The following is a 20,860-nucleotide window of genomic DNA, read 5'->3' on the forward strand; positions in this document are numbered from 1 at the left end:
GGTTGGTGTAACTAATTGACAACCAACATAGGCTGTAACTTTCCATTAGGTCTACCCACCTAGGGGGGAATAGAATTATGCAGACAAGTATGGGGCTGACAAGGTAAATGTAGGCTAAATAGCAAGTGGCAAACGTGACTGCTCTAGCTGTAGCCAGTGGTAGGAATCCCCCATTACTTCAGATCTTAGCTGCCATGCTGTTCTATGAACTAACATTAGGAACGTTAACAGTTCTGTTTAACAAACAAGAAGAAATAGGGCCAGAGGAAGTTTCACTGTGTTTAAATGTATGACCAACAAACCACAAGCCTTCAATCTAACAGTCAACTTTTAAAGTTCTTTGTGCTTGATCAGACAAGCCTTTTCATAAAGGAGAGATTCTGCCACCTGTTATTCAAAAGCAGAGCAGAAAATGTGAACCTTAAGCTACCAAGGGCACTTTACCACACCACCTTCTAGGACCCCTGTGCATTATAAGCAGGCCTGTATTTTATTCTAATAAAGTGGGAATTCTAGCTTGTAATTCACCAGTGACAGCATAACTAAAGAGGTATTTGAGTAGAGTACAGAGGGACACAGTTAATGTTTTTTAGGGCCATGCTTTGAGTATCCCTTGGGCAATCTCCTCAGAAAGGGTTACAAACTGGTATTGTCTCACCTCCCCCAACCACTAGTTTGATATTATGGAGTTAAAGGAACAGTTTCCTGAAGCCTTCCACTGAACTGGAATAGGAGACCTATGCAAGTAGAAGCTTCTTTGTCAGGAATGGCAGAAATGTGTGTACGGTTAACAACATTATAGCAGCTCTCCCCTCAAATTTCTCATGCGACTTCTCCCAAAGCAGTGAAGAAATTCTGGGTTTACAGAGAAAGCTAGAATCAATTTGCAGAGCATACAGTTTTGAAATGTCATGACAGGAAACACTGACACACACTTGCTGAAGATAAGCTTCACAATACAAAAGTTTGATTGAAACCAGTATTGGGGCCAGCTTTTGGTGGACAATGTTTTATTGCAAAAATGTAACCCAATAGCAGTACTAAGGGCATCCCCATCCTCTTTCATTACTGAAAATAAATTATAGTGAGTCATTCTACCTGTCTAACCAAAAGCCTGAAAACTATCTTTGAGTTCTAAGACTAAACTATGGTGTCATTTCCACAACCTGAACAGCAACGGTTTTATAGGGGATGATTTTTAGTCAATTCCTTTCATTTTAAGCAAGGGATTAGTAAGAATAATAGGGAGTCTTTCAGCTCTCATTTGAATTATGAACTGCAACCACCAAAAAGTGGCCCTGGTACGAGTCAGTGTCAGCAGAAAGACCAAAGAAGACTGAAGGCAGCTCTTCTCACCCACTGAAGTTGGGAAAAAGTCTTGGGAGTACCCCTAGGGCCACTCGCATACCAGTCAGATTATTCTGGCTGCTATATAAGCAATAGGGATGGAGGCTAAGCTGTGTGGCAAAGGGAGGACGATAGATGTGGCAGTACTGTCTCCCTGATCAAAATACCAGTAATAAGTTATGGCGCTGTATCTGCCACAGATCTGCCATCAGCATCGCCCTGAATGGAGATCTGAACACTTGAGTAATGCAAGCCAAACAGCCATGAATAAAAAAAGTGTAAGTACGCATGTCACACATTGTAAAGCTATTTATGAAGACCAAAGAATTTGATCTACAGCAGGATGTGTATCCTAAAGGAAACAGCACAAAACCTGGTTACAGTCAGCCTCTGGCACAGCCAGAAGACTATTCAGAGAGTCTATTCAAAGGCAGTTTCACAGTTCTCTTCAGGCTAGCAGCACCTAGTCTTCTCCTCTCAGCTCATAGTCTTTGCTTAAGTACCAACAGCTGCCATGTTCAAGGCAATCCAGCACATTTGACTATTGCAACACCTATCTCCTGGAGAGTGTTACAGGCCAAAACGGCAAGGTAGTGATACATTATAATGATGGTCTGAGGCCAAACAGGAAACATATGGAATCATCAGCCACACCTTCACAGCTTTTATGATTGAGACATCTCATCAGCAAGAGCACTGGGACTTCTCTGTTCTTGGACTATCAATCACCGGCCTGGAATCCAGATAGATGCTGTTTGGAGGATGCTCCCCATGAAGCTGCAAGGTGTTGCGGGCTATCAGCTCCTTTGCCATCAATGTAAACACCTCATCTACATTCTGGGCCTCTTTGGCTGAAGTCTCCAACACAGCCAATAGCCCATGCTTCTCTGCCAGTGTACAGGCATCTTCAAAAAGGACTTGGCGGTTCTCCGCTACATCCGATTTGTTCCCTTTAAATAAGAAGGCTTCCATTAATGGTCTGCATTGTAATGTATGAATTGCAGACAATGCAATTGGTTAGTTTCCCAATTTTTTTTTTTTTTTTTTAATATTTATTTTTTAAGAGATTTTGTGCTGAGGAATAAAATTATGCCAAACAAGATTTCTAGTGAGCAGAACATGAAACACTAAAACCAAGAAAGTTTCATGCATGGAAACTACATCAACTTTTTGGGGCCTGTGGTGAAGGTTACCAAATTCATGCTGCAAATTGTTAATACATTTTCTTGCTCATGGATTTGCTTTAGGGAAATGGTGCCAAAGCACTGACTTGGAAAGAATTAGATTCACCTACTACTTTGTAACTTCTTAGAGGTTTTGCCGAGTTAGATAATTCAGTTTAGACAGGTGTTTTCTAATGTGGCTATTTTTTCTTTCTAGGTAGGTTAACTGTTAAAGTGATCTCACACAAAATGCCAATATATTGTGCACAATATAGCTCCTTATAAAACACGTCTCCACATGTTCCAAATATCTCTGTTAATTTTCTCATCAGTATCAAATGTCTATTCAGAAGACCATTAATGGAAGCCATATATATTCTGGTACTACCAATTAATTTGTCCTATATCTTTAGGTGGATGCTGAAATCCCAGCACCAATACTGGGATATTGCTGGACTAATTCAGGTCTCCTATGTGAAAACAGGAACGTTTATAGCCTCAGCCCGTGGTAAGGGACTATCTTCCCAGTTTTGGATATTAACAAGATCCAGTATTACAATTAAGGAGTTTTTAGGTAAAGTCAGAAGATACATGAACCTATCACTGTTAGCTAGCTTAATATGAGCTACAATTTAAATATAAATAAGCAGCAACTTTGCATAGGCAGATTGACTGTATAACAGTTCTATCAGTATAAATCAAAATTTAGTCCAAAACCAGAATGCACCTCAAGCTAATAAATAGACTTGGAAGGATTAGATTTATCAGTAAGTGTCATTAAACATCAGTTTCACCGTATACACACAAAATGAAAAATATTTCCATTGATAATAAAAGTCTACAGACAGACAGAGTAGGAAAATTGCTGCTTGAGAACTTACTAGAGTTTGATTTAAGGCTATTTAATTTATATATCTATATTTGTTTTGACAATGTGTGTTTTAATGGTTATAAAGTTGCATATCCATCCAAACACAGAGGCTTCTTATAAAACAGATTTTCCTCCCCTGCCTGAACTTCCATATTCTCCTGGCATATACGATATTTTACTAGTGGTAAGTTTCAAATTGCTCAAGGATGTTGAAACTTGTCTTTTCAGCAAATTCAAAACTTATACTTTCAGAAGTCATTTTTCTAGAGGGGCTTTATAAAAAAAAAAAAAAATCCCACACCCCAGCTTCATAGCATATCTGTTTATTTTCTTACATGTCTCCTCTCTGTCCCCGCCACTCATTTCAAATGTGAAAGGTTAGGAATCATAAGTTATTTTGCATTAGAAATTTACACTAGAATGAATTATTATATAACTGAATAAATGGGAAAGGTTCAGACAGTTTGAATAGCAAGTAAAAGCTAAGCAGTACCAACCTTTGAAATACAGAGTCAGTGTTTTATCCTGAGACAATGAATCTATACTGGACAATTTCCAAAGGGTTTAGGGCTTTCTTCATTTGTTTGTTGAGCGTAATAGATTGTGTTTCCATTTCAGGAAAGAAATAAACAGACTAAGGGCTATAGAGTTCAAATGACTCCTATTCCCTTGTTGACACCAAGATCTACAGCTCCATGCAAGTCAGACCTTTTTTTTCATGTCACTTCTTCAGAAGAGGACTAGGAAGGACTTACCTATTTATGAAGAATTAGGAGTATAGTATTTTAAAGTGTATGTTAGCAGGGGCTCACAGCTCCCAGAGCCACAGCCACCAAGCTTGGGGGCCCAGCCTTGCCAAGCTACGGGGCCAAGTCAGATTGTTGTTCTGTGGCTTGTATAAATATGCTGCTGTCAGCACTGTGCTGATAACAGAACAGGCAAAAGCAGCAGGCTCTCTCACTTTGCCAGCTCAACCCCCTTTCCTGTGGATGAGAAGAGCAATAACTACAACTTCTGATTGCAGGAGGGAGGGAAGGGAGGAATAACCCTGCTTCCCATCAACCACTCTCCTTGTCTGTGGAGAAAGAAGGCCGGGGGGGGGGGGGGGAGGGAGACAGGCAGCAGCCTTCCTGCTCTAGAAGAGGGTCCCCATTGCCAGCCTGTTTCCACTTAGGATCAGCCCCCCTGGGCAGTAGAAGCAAGATCACATCAGTAGAAAGGACACCAGAAGGAGAACATATGGAATATCAGAGAGGGGTTTGAGATGGGTGCATTTTTGCCCATTGACAACTTGTTGTGCTCGTGTGTATTGGAACCATTGGGCCAAATTCATCATTTCTGAAAGTGGGCCCATGTCCAGTGACCTCAAGAGAGCTGCCCCGATTAGACTAGCAGTAAGTTTGTTCCATTATAATGGGGCAAAAAACAAGGAATAGGATATGAACACTTGATGTTGTGAGGACAATCACTTAATTCCCATTTCCAGCTTAAAAAAAAAAAAAAAAAAGCTCAAGTTACTATACTCATTCTGTTCTATGTATTTTGAAAAATTGATGTAACTAGAACCTGAGATGAAGTGGTGAGGAGGGGGGGGAGGGGAGGGTTAAGGCTATGTATCAAAAATAAAAATTCAAATAGCAAAAAGTTTGACTCCTACCAATTAACATCAGGACTAAGTTAGCAGCTCCATATTTTTCAATTTCATGAATCCAATGAGGAATAGATTCAAATGTGGACCTCTTGGTAAGGTCATAGGCAAGGATGGCACCATGGGCACTGCGATAGTAACTCTGAGTTATCGTCCGGAAGCGCTCCTGGCCTGCAGTGTCCCATACCTGAATCTGGAGGAGGAAAAAAAAAAAAAAAAAAGTAATGCCAGTGAAGTCTAGTGAATGCCACTTCAGAGTTTGCACTGGAATTTATGATATTCAATACCCCTAGGTGTTATCTACCCTCAGGGTATGGCTACACTAGAGATCTTACACGAGTGCAGCTCCACTGATGCAGCTGCGCTGCTGTAAGCTCTGTAGTGCAGACGCTCTACAGATTGGAGAGAGCTCTCCCGTTGACTTAATTAATCCACCCGCAACCAACAGCAGCAGCTATGTCAGCGGGAGAAGCTCTCCTGCCGGCATAGTGCTGCGCACACCAGTGCTTAGGTCCGTGTAACTTAGGTCACTAGGGGCGGGGTGGCTTATTTACACCCTGAGTGATATAAGTTTTGCAGATATATGTGGAAGTGTAGACAAAGCCCAAGGCTACAACCGCTTTAGTGAACCTACTGACAACATGGTTTGGTTTTGCCGGTATACATGTGAAAAACTATGTTATAACCAAGGTGCAGCATGGTTATAACACAATTCAGGCTGGTCTGTGCAGACAGAACCAAACCATGCTATAATGTGGCTTGGACATTATTCCAGAGGAATTATGTTCCCTAACTGGTTTGTAACTGTATTATGAAGAGGGCTAACATGTTGTGGCCTTAGGAGTGGGAGGGAAGAAAAGAGACAGTATCTTGTGCAGCCCAGGTATGGAAAAGGATGAAATCAGTCAGTCTGTTCTATAGCCAAATACTCAGGGCTGAGCTGGGAGGAAGCTGTGCACTGCTCCTGTAACCAATAGGAAGCTGGGGGAGGGGGGGGCAGTGCCTGGGGGTAGCAGCCCACCGAGGCCCCCCAGCCCACCCTGCTTAGGAGCCCCAGGTAAGCACCACACCCCCTCCCGGAGCCTGCACCTCCGCCTCTTTCCCACACCCCCCCTCCTGCTCCTAAACTCCCTCCCAGAGCCTGCACCCTCTCCTCCTGCACCCCCAGCCCACACACCCCCTTCCACCGCCAAACTCCCTCCCTCCGCACCCTAAACTCCCTCCCAGAGCCTGCACCCCCACCCCAGAGCCTGCACCCCAACTCCATCCCAGAGCCCAACCTCTCACCCCTTCTGCACCCAAACTCCATCCCAGAACCTTAGGCAGGTGGGGGGCGGAGTTTGGGGGGGGGGGGGCGGGTTCTGGGCACCTCCAGAGGGTCTGCAAATCTGCCGCCCCTCCTCCCTCAGTGCTGATCAGGATGTCGAGTCCTAACTGTCCCCTGCTCTGGGTCACCACGGAGCCTGTGACAGCCACTAACCTTCACCTTCCTGCCATCGATCTCCAGCGAGCGCACGGTGAAGTCCACCCCGATGGTGTTCTGCTGCTTCTCGTGGTACTGCCCCGACTTGAAGCGGTGCACCACGCAGGTCTTCCCCACGTTGGAGTCTCCGATCAGGATGATCTTGAACAAGTAGTCGAAGGCTTCCTCCGACTCGGAGCTGGAGAAGGACATCATCCTCCTCCTCCTCCCCTCGGCTCAGCCTGACCCCCCTGGGAGGGAGCACAGAGACGGCCTTCAGAGCCCTGAGCGCCCCAGGGCATGGCCACCCGTGGGGCGAGAATTGCGGCGTGCGGCTTCCCGCACAGGCCATATAAAGCGCAGAGCCCGCGGGCTGCTCCAGAGCCGCTGGCACGCGAGGGACACGCCTCTCCCGCCGAGCACGGAGCCGCCTTTCCTTCCCCTTCCCGCCAAAGGCTTCTGCCTCCTCCCTCGGGAATCGCTTCGGGGGGGAGTTTAATGAGAGCTGCGGCCTGCCCTTGTAGACAGGCGGGAAAAAAACCACGCGCCTGGCGTTGCGAAGTGACTTAAACACCCAGAAAGACAGAAAAAACCCCACCCCGCCCTAGTTCCGGAAAGCGCAGCTTCACCTCCACATCAGAGTGTGCCGAAGCCACGTGTCTTCCCCGCGCCCTTTTCCCCCACGGCACCGAGTCCATCTTAGCTTGTTTTCTTCCACAACTTCTCCTACCCGGCGTTGATGTTAGCGCCGGCCGGCCGGCGACCCGCTCTGCCTTCTCCACCGGGACCAAGCGGGGCTGGGAGCTACGGGGGCGTTGAGCCGCACGCAGCCAGAAGCGCCCCAGCCACCTTGTGCGCGCCGCGGTTTACTCACCTGTTACTCACCCCGTTCTCTTACCTGTGCGAACAGGTACCGCTGGCTCGCTTTGTACCCTCGCCCGCCCCTTCTGGCCTTTTCCTCGCTGCCTGCTGGGAAACGTAGTCCGGAGACAGGCCGCGCTCCTTCGGGCAGCGTCTCTCGCCGCCCCCTAACAAGGTGCTCAGTGCCCCGGAACAGTGGGAGCCAGCGAGGCGGTGTGGAAACAGGCCGCCTGCCAAGTCTGCCCGCCCCCCGGAATATTTCTGCTGTGGCGTGCGGGCAGAATATGGGGAAACGAGCGCAGCAAACGCTCACACAGCAGCCCCCGTGTGCTTCTGTGGCAGACCTCTCACCTCCCTGCAGGTGTCAGAGTAGCAGCCCTGTTAGCCTGTATTCGCAAAAAGAAAAGGAGGACTTGTGGCACCTTAGAGACTCACCAATTTATTTGAGCATGAGCTTTCCTGAGCTACAGCTCATGTATCAGAGTCTTCTTCAATGGCCTTCAGTAGTGGCTCCGTGTGACACGTGCGAGGGGCAATGAAATGATTAGCTGGGAGGGTCGCCGGGGTGGTCCGTTTCTCACGGCGGCGCAGGGCCGGCGGCGAAGAGCTGAGCCGGGGAAGGGGGGCCGGGGGTTGGTGGTGGGGAATGGGGGGACCCGGGCTTCCCCTGCGACTGGGAACGGGGTAACCGGGGCTGCCAGGGGCTTGCCACTGGACGAGGTGTTTCTGCGGTGACGTCATTATCCGCTGGACACTGTCTTGCCCCCCGGCACAGCTGCCAGCTGGAAAGCGACTGTGTGCCGAGCTGCCGTGGCAACGCGGTTATTGGGTCACACGTCACACCCCAGGCCTAAGAACCGGGTTTCCCTTAAACGTGGCCCGGGAAGTTTGTCCAGCTAGCAGCCCTCCCAGACTACAGCGGTCCTGGGGCTTTATCGTCTCTCCCTTGCCCTGGGTAAGCCCTTTGGGGGGCCCAAACCCTGCCCCCGCTTTCTAAAAGGCTCCGCGGGGGTCTGGTGGGAGGAGAAGGACTAAAAATAACAGTGCCATGGGTGCGCACGGTGCGGGACGTGGGAGTGGCACTGGGAAGGGGATGCAGCAGCAGCCACACAGCCCGTGGGCAGCTCGGTAGCGTGCCCGCTATTGCCTGCGTGTGGGTGGGAGCTCAGCCGCGCGGAGAGCGATGTAGCTGGGCAAGGACTACAACTCCCAGCATGCGCTAGGGTGGCGCGGGCGGCCTCGCCCCCGGAAGAGACGGGATCACGTGACTTCCTGTAGCTGGCCTGGAGGTGCTGGCAGGTGAGCTGCGTTGACGTGGAAGGAGTCGGTGGGAAGCTTTTGAGCGCGTGAAGAGGGAGGTGAGCGCCGGGCCTGGCCTTGTGCCTGGGGAGGGGAGGGAAAAGCCCCCCCCCCGCCCGTTTAACTGCACTCAGAGAGTGGGTGGGGGGCGATCTGCCTGCAGCTGCCATGTGGCCCCTCTGCTTCCAGCCGGGGCTGAGCCTCACCCTCTCTAATAATGGACTTCTTTGCCCAGGGTGGGGTAAAGTGACCAGACAGCAAATATGAAAAATCGGACAGGGTGGGGGATAATAGGAGCCTATATAAGAAAAAGACCCCAAAATCGGGAGTCTCCCGATAAAATCGGGACAGCTGGTCATGCTCGACGGGGGTATTGCCAGCTTTTCTCCCAGGTGCCATCTGGGAGATGATAGCTCTTCTGTTGCTCCAGAGCCATGGGCTCCCCTGTCTTCTCTTCAGCCAGACGATCTCTGCTGTTTTTGTTCATATCAGTTGGGCTCCCCCTTATTTCCACGTGTGGGGTTTAGGGTCTGTATGGCTCAGGAGTTGTCATTGTTTTCAGGTTTGGAAGAGTGGGTTTGGGGATCCTTGATCGGAAACAAAACTTGCTTATACTCAGTAGTGTCTTCCAGCTGAGAATTTCGAAATGCTTTGCGAACTGTAGTGCTTCATGAGTTCTCTGAGGTTAAAAAAAGAAGAAAAAAGCAGTACTCCTGCTCCTAATGCACACATTCAGAACCTTTGTGTGCAGAAATGCAGGCCCCCTGCTGCAGGTGTGAAACCAGAGACAACGCAGTATCCTTTGGAATTTAGGCTAATGACCTCTGTGTTCTGCAGCAAACTGCTTTAACAGGAATAGTGCCAATGCTAGACGGTTATAGCTGATTTTGAAAAAGTTAATGAAATAGCAAGTAATGATGCTATGCAAATACTGGTAATCAAACTCAACCATCACTTTTTACTAATAATTCCTTAGCATTGGCTGTTTCAGTGAAGATTTTTTCCAGTGAACTCAATTGTTAAAATAGTCAAGAACAGTGAACATTTAAAAGAAAGTGTTCAAAAATCTGAGTGAATTCACTGACAGTAGCATTTATTCATCTCTACTTAGGAGTCACTGTAGATATGTGAAGAAATCTCTCCCTTTTGCAATAACAGTTAAAGCAATTAGAAAACTTGGATGTGTTAAAAATTGAAAATAATCTGGCTTAAGAGCTGACCTGCAAATGGCGATAGAGAGATTTGCTCTTGTACCCTTTTTTTGTTCTTTAACATGTGGAGAGAGAGAGAGAGAGAGTCCGAAAAGACTTTTTTTTAAAAAAAAGCTTTTCTTCTAGTTTTTCACCTTGGAAATATGAAGAATATTAACTTGGGTCTTCCCTAGCTGCTTTGGAGGATCACTGGCTGGTATCAGGAATGTTTGAGTTCTTAACACCTTAATTGAAGTGGGGGAGGAGGGTGTTGAGTCTTTAACAAAGGCTTATTCAGAATGTTAATTGGTTGAAGTTAAGTATGTATAAACAAACAGACAAGACCATTTTAAACAGTCTTAACTAATACCGTCCCCTCTTAAAGGCTTAGCTTTCACTTACTGGGTTCCTGTCACTTCACTAGTTTGCTCGTTGCCATAGTATTTTCTAGCCTAGACAGGGCATTAATTCCTAATGTGTAAAAGTCAGGAAAAAACTTGGTTTAAAAAAAAAGCTCAGACCTTCTTTTATACATCATAAAGTATGTCTCCCTTGCCATATACCTGCAGGTCACCTTCAGGAAATGTAGCTGGGATTGAAAAGCTCTAGAGAAGGGCACCTTAGATACAATAAAGATACGTGCTCTGTAAATACCGTAGAGGCCACAGGGTCAAAACTGTGGCTAGATATTGAAAAGAGTGAGGCAACTCTCACCAGTAAGATTTGCATTGGTGTATGCTAAAGCAGTGTCAAATAATACTCATGTTTCAGAGCGTAAGCCGGAGTAGTCAATAGATCAGGGGTGGGCAAACTTTTTGGCCCGAGGGCCATATCGGGGTGTGAAATTGTATGGAGGGCCGGATAGGGAAGGCTGTGCCTCCGCAAACAGCCTGGCCCCCGCCCAGTAGCCAGCCCTTCCCGCTTCCTGCCCCCTGACTGCTCCCCTCAGAACCCCCAACCCATCCAATTCCCCCGCCCCTCCACTTCTTGTCCCCTGGCTGCCCCCTCCCAGGACCCCCCGCCCCAAACCACCACCCTGGGACCCCACCCCCTATCCAACCCTCCCTGTCCCCTGACTGCCCCCCTGATCCCTATCCACACCCCTGCCAGGCCCCCCTGGACCCCACCTCCTATCCAACGCCCCCCCCATCCCTGACTTCCCCAACCCCTATCCACATCCCCACCCCTGACAGGCCCCCCGGGACTCCCACGCCCTATCCAGTCCACCCTGTTCCCCGTCCCCTGACTGTCTTTCCCCACCCCCACCCCCAAACCTTCGCCCCATCCAACCGTCCCCTGTCCCCTAACTGTGTCCCGGGACCCCCTGCCGCTTATCCAACCCCCTTACCATGCCGCTCAGAGCAGCAGGAGCTCACAGCCCCAACACCCGGACGGAGCCAGCCGCGCTGCCCGCGCGGCGGCCTAGCTGCACAGGAGGAGGGACAGCAGGGGAGGGGCCAAGGGCTAGCCTCCCCAGCCAGGAGCTCAAGGACCGTGCAGGACTGTCCCGCGGGCTGTAGTTTGCCCACCTCTGGAATAGATGGACTGAGGGTCAAATCTGGACCACCAGATGCTTTTGAATTCTTTTTATTTACTTATTGTTATGTTGTTTTTTATTTTCTCTGAAGTCTGGACCTTGACTATACATTGACCAAGAAATTTGGACCTTCACAAAAAAATAATTGACTATCCCTGTAAACTGATCACATCAGAAAGGATTTTTTTTCCTTTCTGTGCCATTGACAAATTGCATTATAGAGTGCTTAGGTTTCCTCTAAAGAACTGGGTATTTTTCATTGCTTGGTGGCTAGGTGGGTGGATGGACAAAGATGTCAGGATATCTAATTTGATGTATGTGACGTTATTGACTTGAACTGGGACAGCATAGAACATTGTTGCAACCAAGGTCCTGTAGTGGCACCAGATCTTGTATAAAGGGGGTCAGATAAGGTGTCTCAGACAAGGTTATGGCTTGCTGGTTACGATTATGCTGTCTATATGTGTGTATCATTTTTGTAGTTAAAGTTATGAATATTGTGTCTATACTGTCTGTATTTCAAACTTATGCTATTCCTCTGGGTGACACCCCAGACAAGTTGGTGTCAGCTCTGCCTAGCCTGCTGGATGGCCCATTAAGGACCATCAGATATACAAATGACGCATTGAGAGAAGGCAGACACGCCTTGCATCTTAGCAAGATATGCAGGGACATGCCTACGGACAGAACTCTGACGTTTTTCCATGCCATGTGTGGGACAGCTTGTCTTTGGAATAAAGAAAGAAAGACCACATGGCAAGAGAATATAAAAAGCTGCTGCTGAAATTTGCTACACTGAAGCTTTGAACCAAGAACTGAAAGACCCATCCCAGTTGTGCATGTATTCCAGAGACTTGATTTGAACCTGCAGTTTATTCTATCACTGCTGCAAGCCTGAACCAAGAACTTTGCCATTACTGTATGTAATTGATTCCATTTAACCAATTCTGTCTCTCATCTAGATCTTTTCCTTTTATGAATAAACCTTTAGATTTTAGATTCCAAAGGACTGGCAACAGCGTGATTTGTGGGTAAGATCTGATTTGTATATTGACCTGGGTCTGGGGCTTGGTCCTTTGAGATCGAGTGAACCTTTTTCTTTTACTGGAGTATTGGTTTTCATAACCATTCATCCCCAGAATGAGTGGCACTGGTGGAGATACTGGGAAACTGGCGTGTCTAAGGGAATTGCTTGTGTGACTTGTGGTTAGCCAGTGGGGTGAGACCAAAGTCTTCTCTGTTTGTCTGGTTTGGTTTGCCTTAGAGGTGGAAAAACCCCAGCCTTGGGCTGTAACTGCCCTGCTTGAAGCAATTTGTCCTGAATTGGCACTCTCAGTTGGGTCCCGCCAGAGCCAGCATCATTAGTCAGTGGCGTAGTTGGCAGGATCCACAGAACCAGGTCAATTAAACTTTGGGTCAGAATCCCACGCTATCCAAATTTGAATTTTGGTATTGAGAGTTTGGTTGGTTAAAGAGCAGTTGCAGTGGGTGAGCGAAGAGCATATGAGGGCCTTGGCAAAAAAGCTCTGGAAGATCTGTGTTCAGAAAAGGGGATAAGCTTTAGAAAGAAAGCTACAAATCAAGAACTGAGAAATCTGTTCGTGGCCAGTAATCAGGAGGCAGGAGCACAGCCCTTACCTGAGGCTACAGAAGCTGCAGAAAAAATTAGAGTGCAAAAGGCAACAAATAAACTGCAACTTGAGCATGAACGGAATCTAGTAGATCTTTGATTGCTGGAAAAGCAAAAGAATGCTGAGTTCAAAAGAGAAGCAGCTGAGAGAGAAGAAAAAGCTCGTAAAGTGCATCTGGAACTGCTAGCTGCTGAGGAGAGAGCTCAACAGAGGCAACAGGAGACTCACAAGATGGAACAGGAGACGGCCAAACTTCAGCTCCAAGTCATGGAAGAGCGGAGAAAGTCACCGCCACCTGGTACTCCACTTCCCCACCGCCATGAGGAAAACTGGGAAAGGATGTGTCCCATTTACAATGATACTGAGGATATAGATTTCAGAGTAGCAGCCATGTTAGTCTGTATCCGCAAAAAGAAAAGGAGGACTTGTGGCACCTTAGAGGCTAACAAATTTATTTGAGCATAAGCTTTCATGAGCTACAGCTCGAGTGAGCTGTAGCTCACAAAAGCTTATGCTCAAATAAATGTTAGTCTCTAAGGTGCCACAAGTTCTCTTTTTGAGAATATAGAGGAGTTTTTGTCTACCTTTGAACGGCTCTGCAGTCTGTACCAGATCCCCGATGATCAGCGAATGCCTGTCCTGCTGACCAGACTGACTGGAAAATCCAGGGAGGTATTTAATGAACTGGGGGAACAAGAAGCCTTGGATTATGAGCGGTTTAAAGATTCTGTGTTGAGGCGGTTCAAGGTTACTCCCGATTCTTACAGAGTTAAGTTTAGAAAGTTTAAAATGTCTAATGATTGTACTTTTGTAGGTTTCAGAGTAGCAGCCGTGTTAGTCTGTATTCGCAAAAAGAAAAGGAGTACATGTGGCATCTTAGAGACTAACCAATTTATTTGAGCATAAGCTTTCGTGAGCTACAGCTCACTTCATCGGATGTATTCAGTGGAAAATACGGTGGGGAGATTTATATACATAGAGAACATGAAACAATGGTGTTACCATACACACTGTAACCGGAGTGATCACTTAAGGTGAGCTGTTACCAGCAGGAGAGTGGGGGGAAAAAGCCTTTTGTAGTGATAAGGTGGGCCATTTCCAGCAGTTGACAAGAACGTCCGGGGAACAGTGGGGGGTGGAGGTGGGGAATAAATATGTGGAAATAGTTTTACTTTGTGTAATGACCCATCCACTCTCAGTCTCTATTCAAGCCTAAGTTAATTGTATCCAGTTTGCAAATTAATTCCAATTCATCAGTCTCTCATTTTGAGTCTGTTTTTGAAGTTTTTTTGTTGAAGTATTGCCACTTTTAGGTCTGTAATCGAGTGACCAGAGAGATTGTAGTGTTCTCCAACTGGTTTTTGAATGTTATAATTCTTGACGTCTGATTTGTGTCCATTTATTCTTTTACGTAGAGACTGTCCAGTTTGACCAATGTACATGGCAGAGGGGCATTGCTGGCACATGTGGACACCATCGTAGGGCCTAATCACATTGGTATGTGCAGGTGAACGAGCCTCTGATAGTGTGGCTGATGTGATTAGGCCCTATGATGGTGTCCACATGTGATATATGCCATCATGTGCCAGCAATGCCCCTTTGCCATGTACATTGGTCAAACTGGACAGTCTCTACGTAAAAGAATAAATGGACACAAATCAGACGTCAAGAATTATAACATTCAAAAACCAGTTGGAGAACATTGCAATCTCCCCACTGTATTTTCCACTGAATACATCTGATGAAGTGAGCTGTAGCTCACAAAAGCTTATGCTCAAATAAATTTGTTAGTCTCTAAGGTGCCACAAGTACTCCTTTTCTTTCTACTTTTGTAGAATGTGCTCATAAGCTGATGGGTTTTGTTAAAAAGTGGGTTGTGGGAGCAAAGGCGCAGGGGAGTTTTGAAAAACTGCTGGATTTAATAACTTTGGAACAGTTCTTAGACATTGTGCCTGACCATGTGAGAGCAGACTGTGTGTGATAGGGACCCTGAGTCAGTCCTACGGGCTGCAGAGATTGCAGATGCCCATACCCAAAACAGGGCTCAGGAAGGGTATAAACCCCAGGGGAAAATTAATCACCAGTTTCCCCAGTTCAAGAGGAGGGAAGGATTTAAAAGTAAACCTGGCCCTGACTATTATAAAGGAGCTCATGGGGGCCCAGAGGGTAGGAACTCTCACCACGAGAATAAACAGGCTGAATGCTATCACTGTGGTGTGCTTGGCCACATGAGACCAGATTGCCCAACCCTGAAGGGCAGCCCAAAACCAGCAACCCCAATTGCCGTGGCAAATGCTAATCCTGTTGTTATAAACTCACAGGCAAGCCACACAGAGCCCGGCGCTGCTGCCCTGTGTGCAAATGCTGTTTCTGTGGTCTCTGAAGAATTTGACCTTTAAACTCATTAAAGCTAAATATGGGAAAAAATAGTGCAGATTTTATTAGCAGTGCAGAAGTGAATGGAGTAAGGTGTATGGCATGGAGGGACACCGCAGCAGATATTACTTTGGTTAAAGCAAGTCTTGTCAGGGAGGAAGATTATTGGCTAGATGAAAGTGTAACTGTTGTAGCCCTATCTGAGTATTCTGTTAGGGTGCCTTTGGCTAAAATCCACCTTAAATGGAAGGGATTTGAGGGCACCATGGTTGTAGGAATGAAGAACACAATTCCTAAGGATCTTATGATTGGAAATGATATTAAAGCTATGTTCAGTCAAGTTATCACAAACCAGGCACAGGAGAGGATTAATCCTAACGTTGTGTATATGGAGGGCTTTTCCAAAAATTTGTCTTTGGAAAATAGCTGTTTGTCTGTGAATGAAGTTTCTGAATGTCTGTCTAATGTCTCAGAAGTGAATCTGGAATTAGATCAAGCACAGAAAGAACTCATTGGTCAGGACAATGTTTCTCAGGAGCAGATTAAAGTGGATGGTCAGGTTGAAGCCCTAACTGAGGAAGGAAAGGGTAGATTTTTGATGGGTGATGGATTGTTGGTTAGTACAGCTTGTAAAAGTGAACCGGAAAAGGGTAACTCTGATTTGCTGGAAGTAGCTCAGGGTAGTGAGAAGAGCAGCAGTTTATCTGTGGGGAGTGGCAATGTGCCTGGTAAGGAAAGTTTGGATGAGCCTAGGCAGCCTTATGAGCTGATGGCTTTGTCTAGTCAGCAGTTTGGGAAGGCGAGGATAGTGGAAGATGAGTGTCCCTATACCTTACCTGTTACCTTTATGGAGAATTGTGAAGTGAAGGAACTGTGCCTGTGTCTGTCAGGGGTATTGACTTGCCTATGGAGGGAGCTACCCCAGTCTCCAAGCAGTTGTCTGTGTACAGCCCTGTGTGCTGGGACAAGGGAAATGAGATCCCACGTTTGCGGCACTTGCAGCCGCATTGGGAGAGGTGCATTATGGGCAGCTATCCCAGCATGCAAGTGACTGCAATGTGCTTTTCAAAGGGGGCGGGGCGTGGAGTGTGACAGGGAGTGTGTTGTGTGTATGTGGGGGGAGAGAGAATGGGTTTTGGGGGGTGGCTAAGAGCATGTCCGCATGCTGTCTTGTAAGTTCAGACAGCAGCAGACCCGCCCCCCTCACCTCCCCACCGCCCTCTCTCACACACAGCATTCCACAGTAATGGGTGCTTTGTCTCGGAGCAGATAAGCAGAAACGGAGCTTTCAAAGGGCATATCCGCATTCCTGCAGCGCTTCCAAAACAATGAGAAGAGTGGCCACTTGACTTAAGGGGATTATGGGACGTTTCCGGAGGCTGATCAGAGTGCAGTAATGCAACACCTCGTTCACACTGACGCCCGGGCATTTCAGCCAAGACACAACAAGCGTTAATCTTCTCGCCGAGGTGGAGTACCAGGAGTGCTCTAGCCGTGGAGTCAGAGCTTTCTACGTGCCTTGCCAGTGTGGACGGATAGTGAGCTGGGGTGCCCAGGGCTCCTTTAATGTGCTCTAATTCGCAAGGGTATCCAAGCCCCAAGACTCGCCCAATAGTCTGGTTTGAACCAGAGTCTCATGTCCTAGGTGAGTGCTCTCACTGTCAGGCTAATGGCTATTCTGAGGCACATGTACACGCTGTATCCTTCCATCTCCCCAACCAGTCCTAATTATAACCTGCAGGTAGATTTGCAGTCAAAAGATGGTTGTCGCTATATATTTCATAGAATCATAGAATATCAGGGTTGGAAGGGACCTCAGGAGGTCATCTAGTCCAACCCCCTGCTCAAAGCAGGACCAATCCCCAATTAAATCATCCCAGCCAGGGCTTTGTCAAGCCTGACCTTAAAAACTTCTAAGGAAGGAGATTCTACCACCTCCCTAGGTAACGCATTCCAGTGTTTCACCACCCTCCTATGAAAAAGTTTTTCCTAATATCCAACCTAAACCTCCCCCACTGCAACTTGAGACCATTACTCCTTGTCCTGTCCTCTTCTACCACTGAGAATAGTCTAGAACCATTCTCTTTGGAACCCCCTTTCAGGTAGTTGAAAGCAGCTATCAAATTCCCCCTCATTCTTCTCTTCTGCAGACTAAACAATCCCAGTTCCCTCAGCCTCTCCTCATAAGTCATGTGTTCCAGACCCCTAATCATTTTTGCTGCCCTTTGCTGGACTCTCTCCAATTTCTCCACATCCTTCTTGTAGTGCGGGGCCCAAAACTGGACAGAGTACTCCAGATGAGGCCTCACCAATGTCGAATAGAGGGGAACGATCACGTCCCTCGATCTGCTCGCTATGCCCCTACTTATACATCCCAAAATGCCATTGGCCTTCTTGGCAACAAGGGCACACTGTTGACTCATATCCAGCTTCTCATCCACTGTCCACCCCTAGGTCCTTTTCCGCAGAACTGCTGCCTAGCCATTCGGTCCCTAGTCTGTAGCGGTGCATTGGGTTCTTCCGTCATAAGTGCAGGACCCTGCACTTATCCTTGTTGAACCTCATCAGATTTCTTTTGGCCCAATCCTCCAATTTGTCTAGGTCCCTCTGTATCCTATCCCTGCCCTCCAGCGTATCTACCACTCCTCCTAGTTTAGTATCATCCGCAAATTTGCTAAGAGTGCAATCCACACCATCCTCCAGATCATTTATGAAGATATTGAACAAAACCGGCCCCAGGACCGACCCTTGGGGCACTCCACTTGATACCTGCTGCCAACTAGACATGGGGCCATTGATCACTACCCGTTGAGCCCGACAGTCTAGCCAACTTTCTACCCACCTTATAGTGCATTCATCCAGGCCATACTACTTTAACTTGCTGACAAGAATACTGTGGGAGACCGTGTCAAAAGCTTTGCTAAAGTCAAGAAACAATACATCCACTGCTTTCCCTTCATCCACAGAACCAGTAATCTCATCATAGAAGGCGATTAGATTAGTCAGGCATGACCTTCCCTTGGTGAATCCATGCTGACTGTTCCTGATCACTTTCCTCTCGTGTAAGTGCTTCAGGATTGATTCCTTGAGGACCTGCTCCATGATTTTTCCGGGGACTGAGGTGAGGCTGACTGGCCTGTAGTTCCCAGGATCCTCCTTCTTCCCTTTTTTAAAGATTGGCACTACATTAGCCTTTTTCCAGTCATCCGGGACTTCCCCCGTTCGCCACGAGTTTTGAAAGATAATGGCCAATGGCTCTGCAATCACAGCCGCCAGTTCCTTTAGCACTCTCGGATGCAACGCGTCTGGCCCCATGGACTTGTGCACGTCCAGCTTTTCTAAATAGTCCCTAACCACCTCTTTCTCCACAGAGGGCTGGCCACCTTCTCCCCATGCTTTGATGCCCAGCGCAGCAGTCTGGGAGCTGACCTTGTTCGTGAAGACAGAGGCAAAAAGCATTGAGTACATTAGCTTTTTCCACATCCTCTGTCACTAGGTTGCCTCCCTCATTCAGTAAGGGGCCCACACTTTCCTTGACTTTCTTCTTGTTCCTAACATACCTGAAGAAAACCTTCTTGTTACTCTTAACATCTCTTGCTAGCTGCAGCTCCAGGTGTGATTTGGCCCTCCTGATTTCATTCGTACATGCCCGAGCAATATTTTTATACTCTTCCCTAGTCATTTGTCCAATCTTCCACTTCTTGTAAGTTTCTTTTTTATGTTTAAGATCCGCAAGGATTTCACCGTTAAGCCAAGCTGGTCACCTGCCATATTTACTATTCTTTCAACACATCAAGATGGTTTGTCCCTGTAACCTCAATAGGGATTCCTTAAAATACAGCCAGCTCTCCTGGACTCCTTTCCCCTTCATGTTATTCCCCCAGGGGATCCTACCCATCAGTTCCCTGAGGGAGTCGAAGTCTGCTTTCCTGAAGTCCAGGGTCCGTATTCTGCTGCTTACCTTTCTTCCCTGTGTCAGGATCCTGAACTCAACCAACTCATGGTCACTGCCTCCCAGATTCCTATCCACTTTTGCTTCCCCCACTAATTCTTCCCGGTTTGTGAGCAGCAGGTCAAGAAAAGCTCCCCCCCCCTAGTTGGCTCCTCTAGCACTTGCACCAGGAAATTGTCCCCTACATTTTCCAAAAACTTCCTGGATTGTCTATGCACCGCTGTAGTGCTCTCCCAGCAGATATCAGGAAGATTAAAGTCGCCCATGAGAACCAGGGCGTGTGATCTAGTAGCTTCTGCGAGTTGCCGGAAGAAAGCCTCATCTACCTCATCCCCCTGGTCCGGTGGTCTATAGCAGACTCCCACCACTACATCGCTCTTGTTGCTCACACTTCTAAACTTAATCCAGAGACGCTCAGGTTTTTCAGCAGTTTCATACCGGAGCTCTGAGCAGTCATTTCTCTTCTTCCACTATTCCCAGGGTACGTGCTTTGCCTATTTAAAGAAACGAACCAACCCTAGAACACTTTGCCATTTAACATTCATCAGCAGTTAGTGGCTATAGCATATTTAGTGCCAGGCATGTCTGCCTTAGGAGACCTTAGCAGTAAGATTTTCACTGCGGAGGTTCATTTAATGAAATCTTTTTTTAAAAAAAATATGGGATGGAAGAGGAGAAGAACCACCTGTGGAGTAACCATGGGATGGGGATTTCCATAAACATTTTGCTTTTCTGCCCTAGGGTTCAATTGAGAAGCAATACAGCAGCCAGTAACCCAGAAAAGAGGGAGGGAGGGAGACTGGGTGGTGAGTGTTAAGTGCTCCAAATTGGATTGTGTGGCTGAAAATTAGAGATGCGTCCACTTTATTTTCTTCCTGTCAAACATGCAGAGCATCACAAAGGCATCTGCACATGTGAAGGAAGACAGAGAAATTCTGTGTTTCTCCTGTCCCACTAAGTTCTCTTTGGTAAACTGGCTCACAGCCCAAAGGAGGAATGTTTCCATAGCTGGAATTCAGAATGTGTGGTGGGTTTCAGTGCTGTTTTGCAACACTGCTCCCACTGAATGGTTTTCTAGTTTGATTTGGCTAGCCAATGTTGACACGGCTAAATCACAAGTCTCCCCACCCATGCAGTGTTTTAAATGTTTGTATAGTACAGTGTATTGACGCTTTTTTTATTTGCATAAAACAAACTGTGGGAGGGAAAGGGAGTGTTAACTAGCTGAAAATTGGCTGGTAATACCAATAACTACTGTTAATATTCCCAGAGCCAACTTTATAGCAGTGTCGAAGATATGCTCTCTAGGGAACAGTTCAGCCCTGGTGGGGCAGAGGGGATGTATTGGAGCAGTATTCACCAACCAGTCGATAGCCATTGACTGGTTGATCCCGGAGACTCTCCCAGTTGATTGCGATCTCCGGCCGCTAAAAGTCTGGCGGCGCAGCAGGGCTGCAACTAAGGCAGGCTCCCTGTCCACCCTGGCCCCATGCCGCTCCTGGAAGCGGCTAGCATGCGCCTGT

General features: G+C 47.2%; 2 protein-coding genes across 10 annotated transcripts in view; one reads left to right on the forward strand and one right to left on the reverse strand.

Moving 5' to 3' along the window:
- Positions 1-1,641: 1,641 nt before the first annotated feature.
- On the reverse strand, positions 1,642-7,705 carry RAB19 (RAB19, member RAS oncogene family). Of its 5 annotated transcripts, none has more exons than XM_037879228.2 (4): positions 7,390-7,705; positions 6,510-6,742; positions 5,039-5,222; positions 1,642-2,297 (listed from the first exon to the last, which is right to left on the reverse strand). In XM_037879228.2, the coding sequence occupies exons 2-4, from the start codon at positions 6,705-6,707 to the stop codon at positions 2,032-2,034; spliced, it is 648 nt and encodes a 215-aa protein (XP_037735156.1). In that variant the 5' UTR covers positions 6,708-6,742; positions 7,390-7,705; the 3' UTR covers positions 1,642-2,031. The 5 variants fall into 5 exon arrangements, with proteins under 5 accessions (XP_037735156.1, XP_043397405.1, XP_037735161.1 ...); XM_043541470.1 differs by having other exon boundaries at positions 6,510-6,733; positions 7,366-7,705; XM_037879233.2 differs by having other exon boundaries at positions 7,366-7,700.
- An 845-nt stretch (positions 7,706-8,550) lies between these two features.
- The window catches only part of SLC37A3 (solute carrier family 37 member 3), a 59,326-nt gene continuing 47,016 nt past the window's right edge, over positions 8,551-20,860 (forward strand). The window contains exons 1-2 of one of the 5 annotated variants that reach the window (XM_043541424.1): positions 8,634-8,710; positions 20,079-20,143. The gene's annotated coding sequence lies outside the window, so the exon portion shown is untranslated. Of the gene's footprint in view, positions 8,711-12,216; positions 13,682-20,078; positions 20,144-20,860 lie in introns of those variants that run through there. The other 4 variants (XM_037879180.2, XM_037879170.2, XR_006289091.1 and 1 more) reach the window with 4 other exon arrangements.

Source organism: Chelonia mydas, chromosome 1, assembly GCF_015237465.2.
Source record: "Chelonia mydas isolate rCheMyd1 chromosome 1, rCheMyd1.pri.v2, whole genome shotgun sequence".
In the NCBI taxonomy this organism is placed as follows: domain Eukaryota; kingdom Metazoa; phylum Chordata; order Testudines; family Cheloniidae; genus Chelonia; species Chelonia mydas.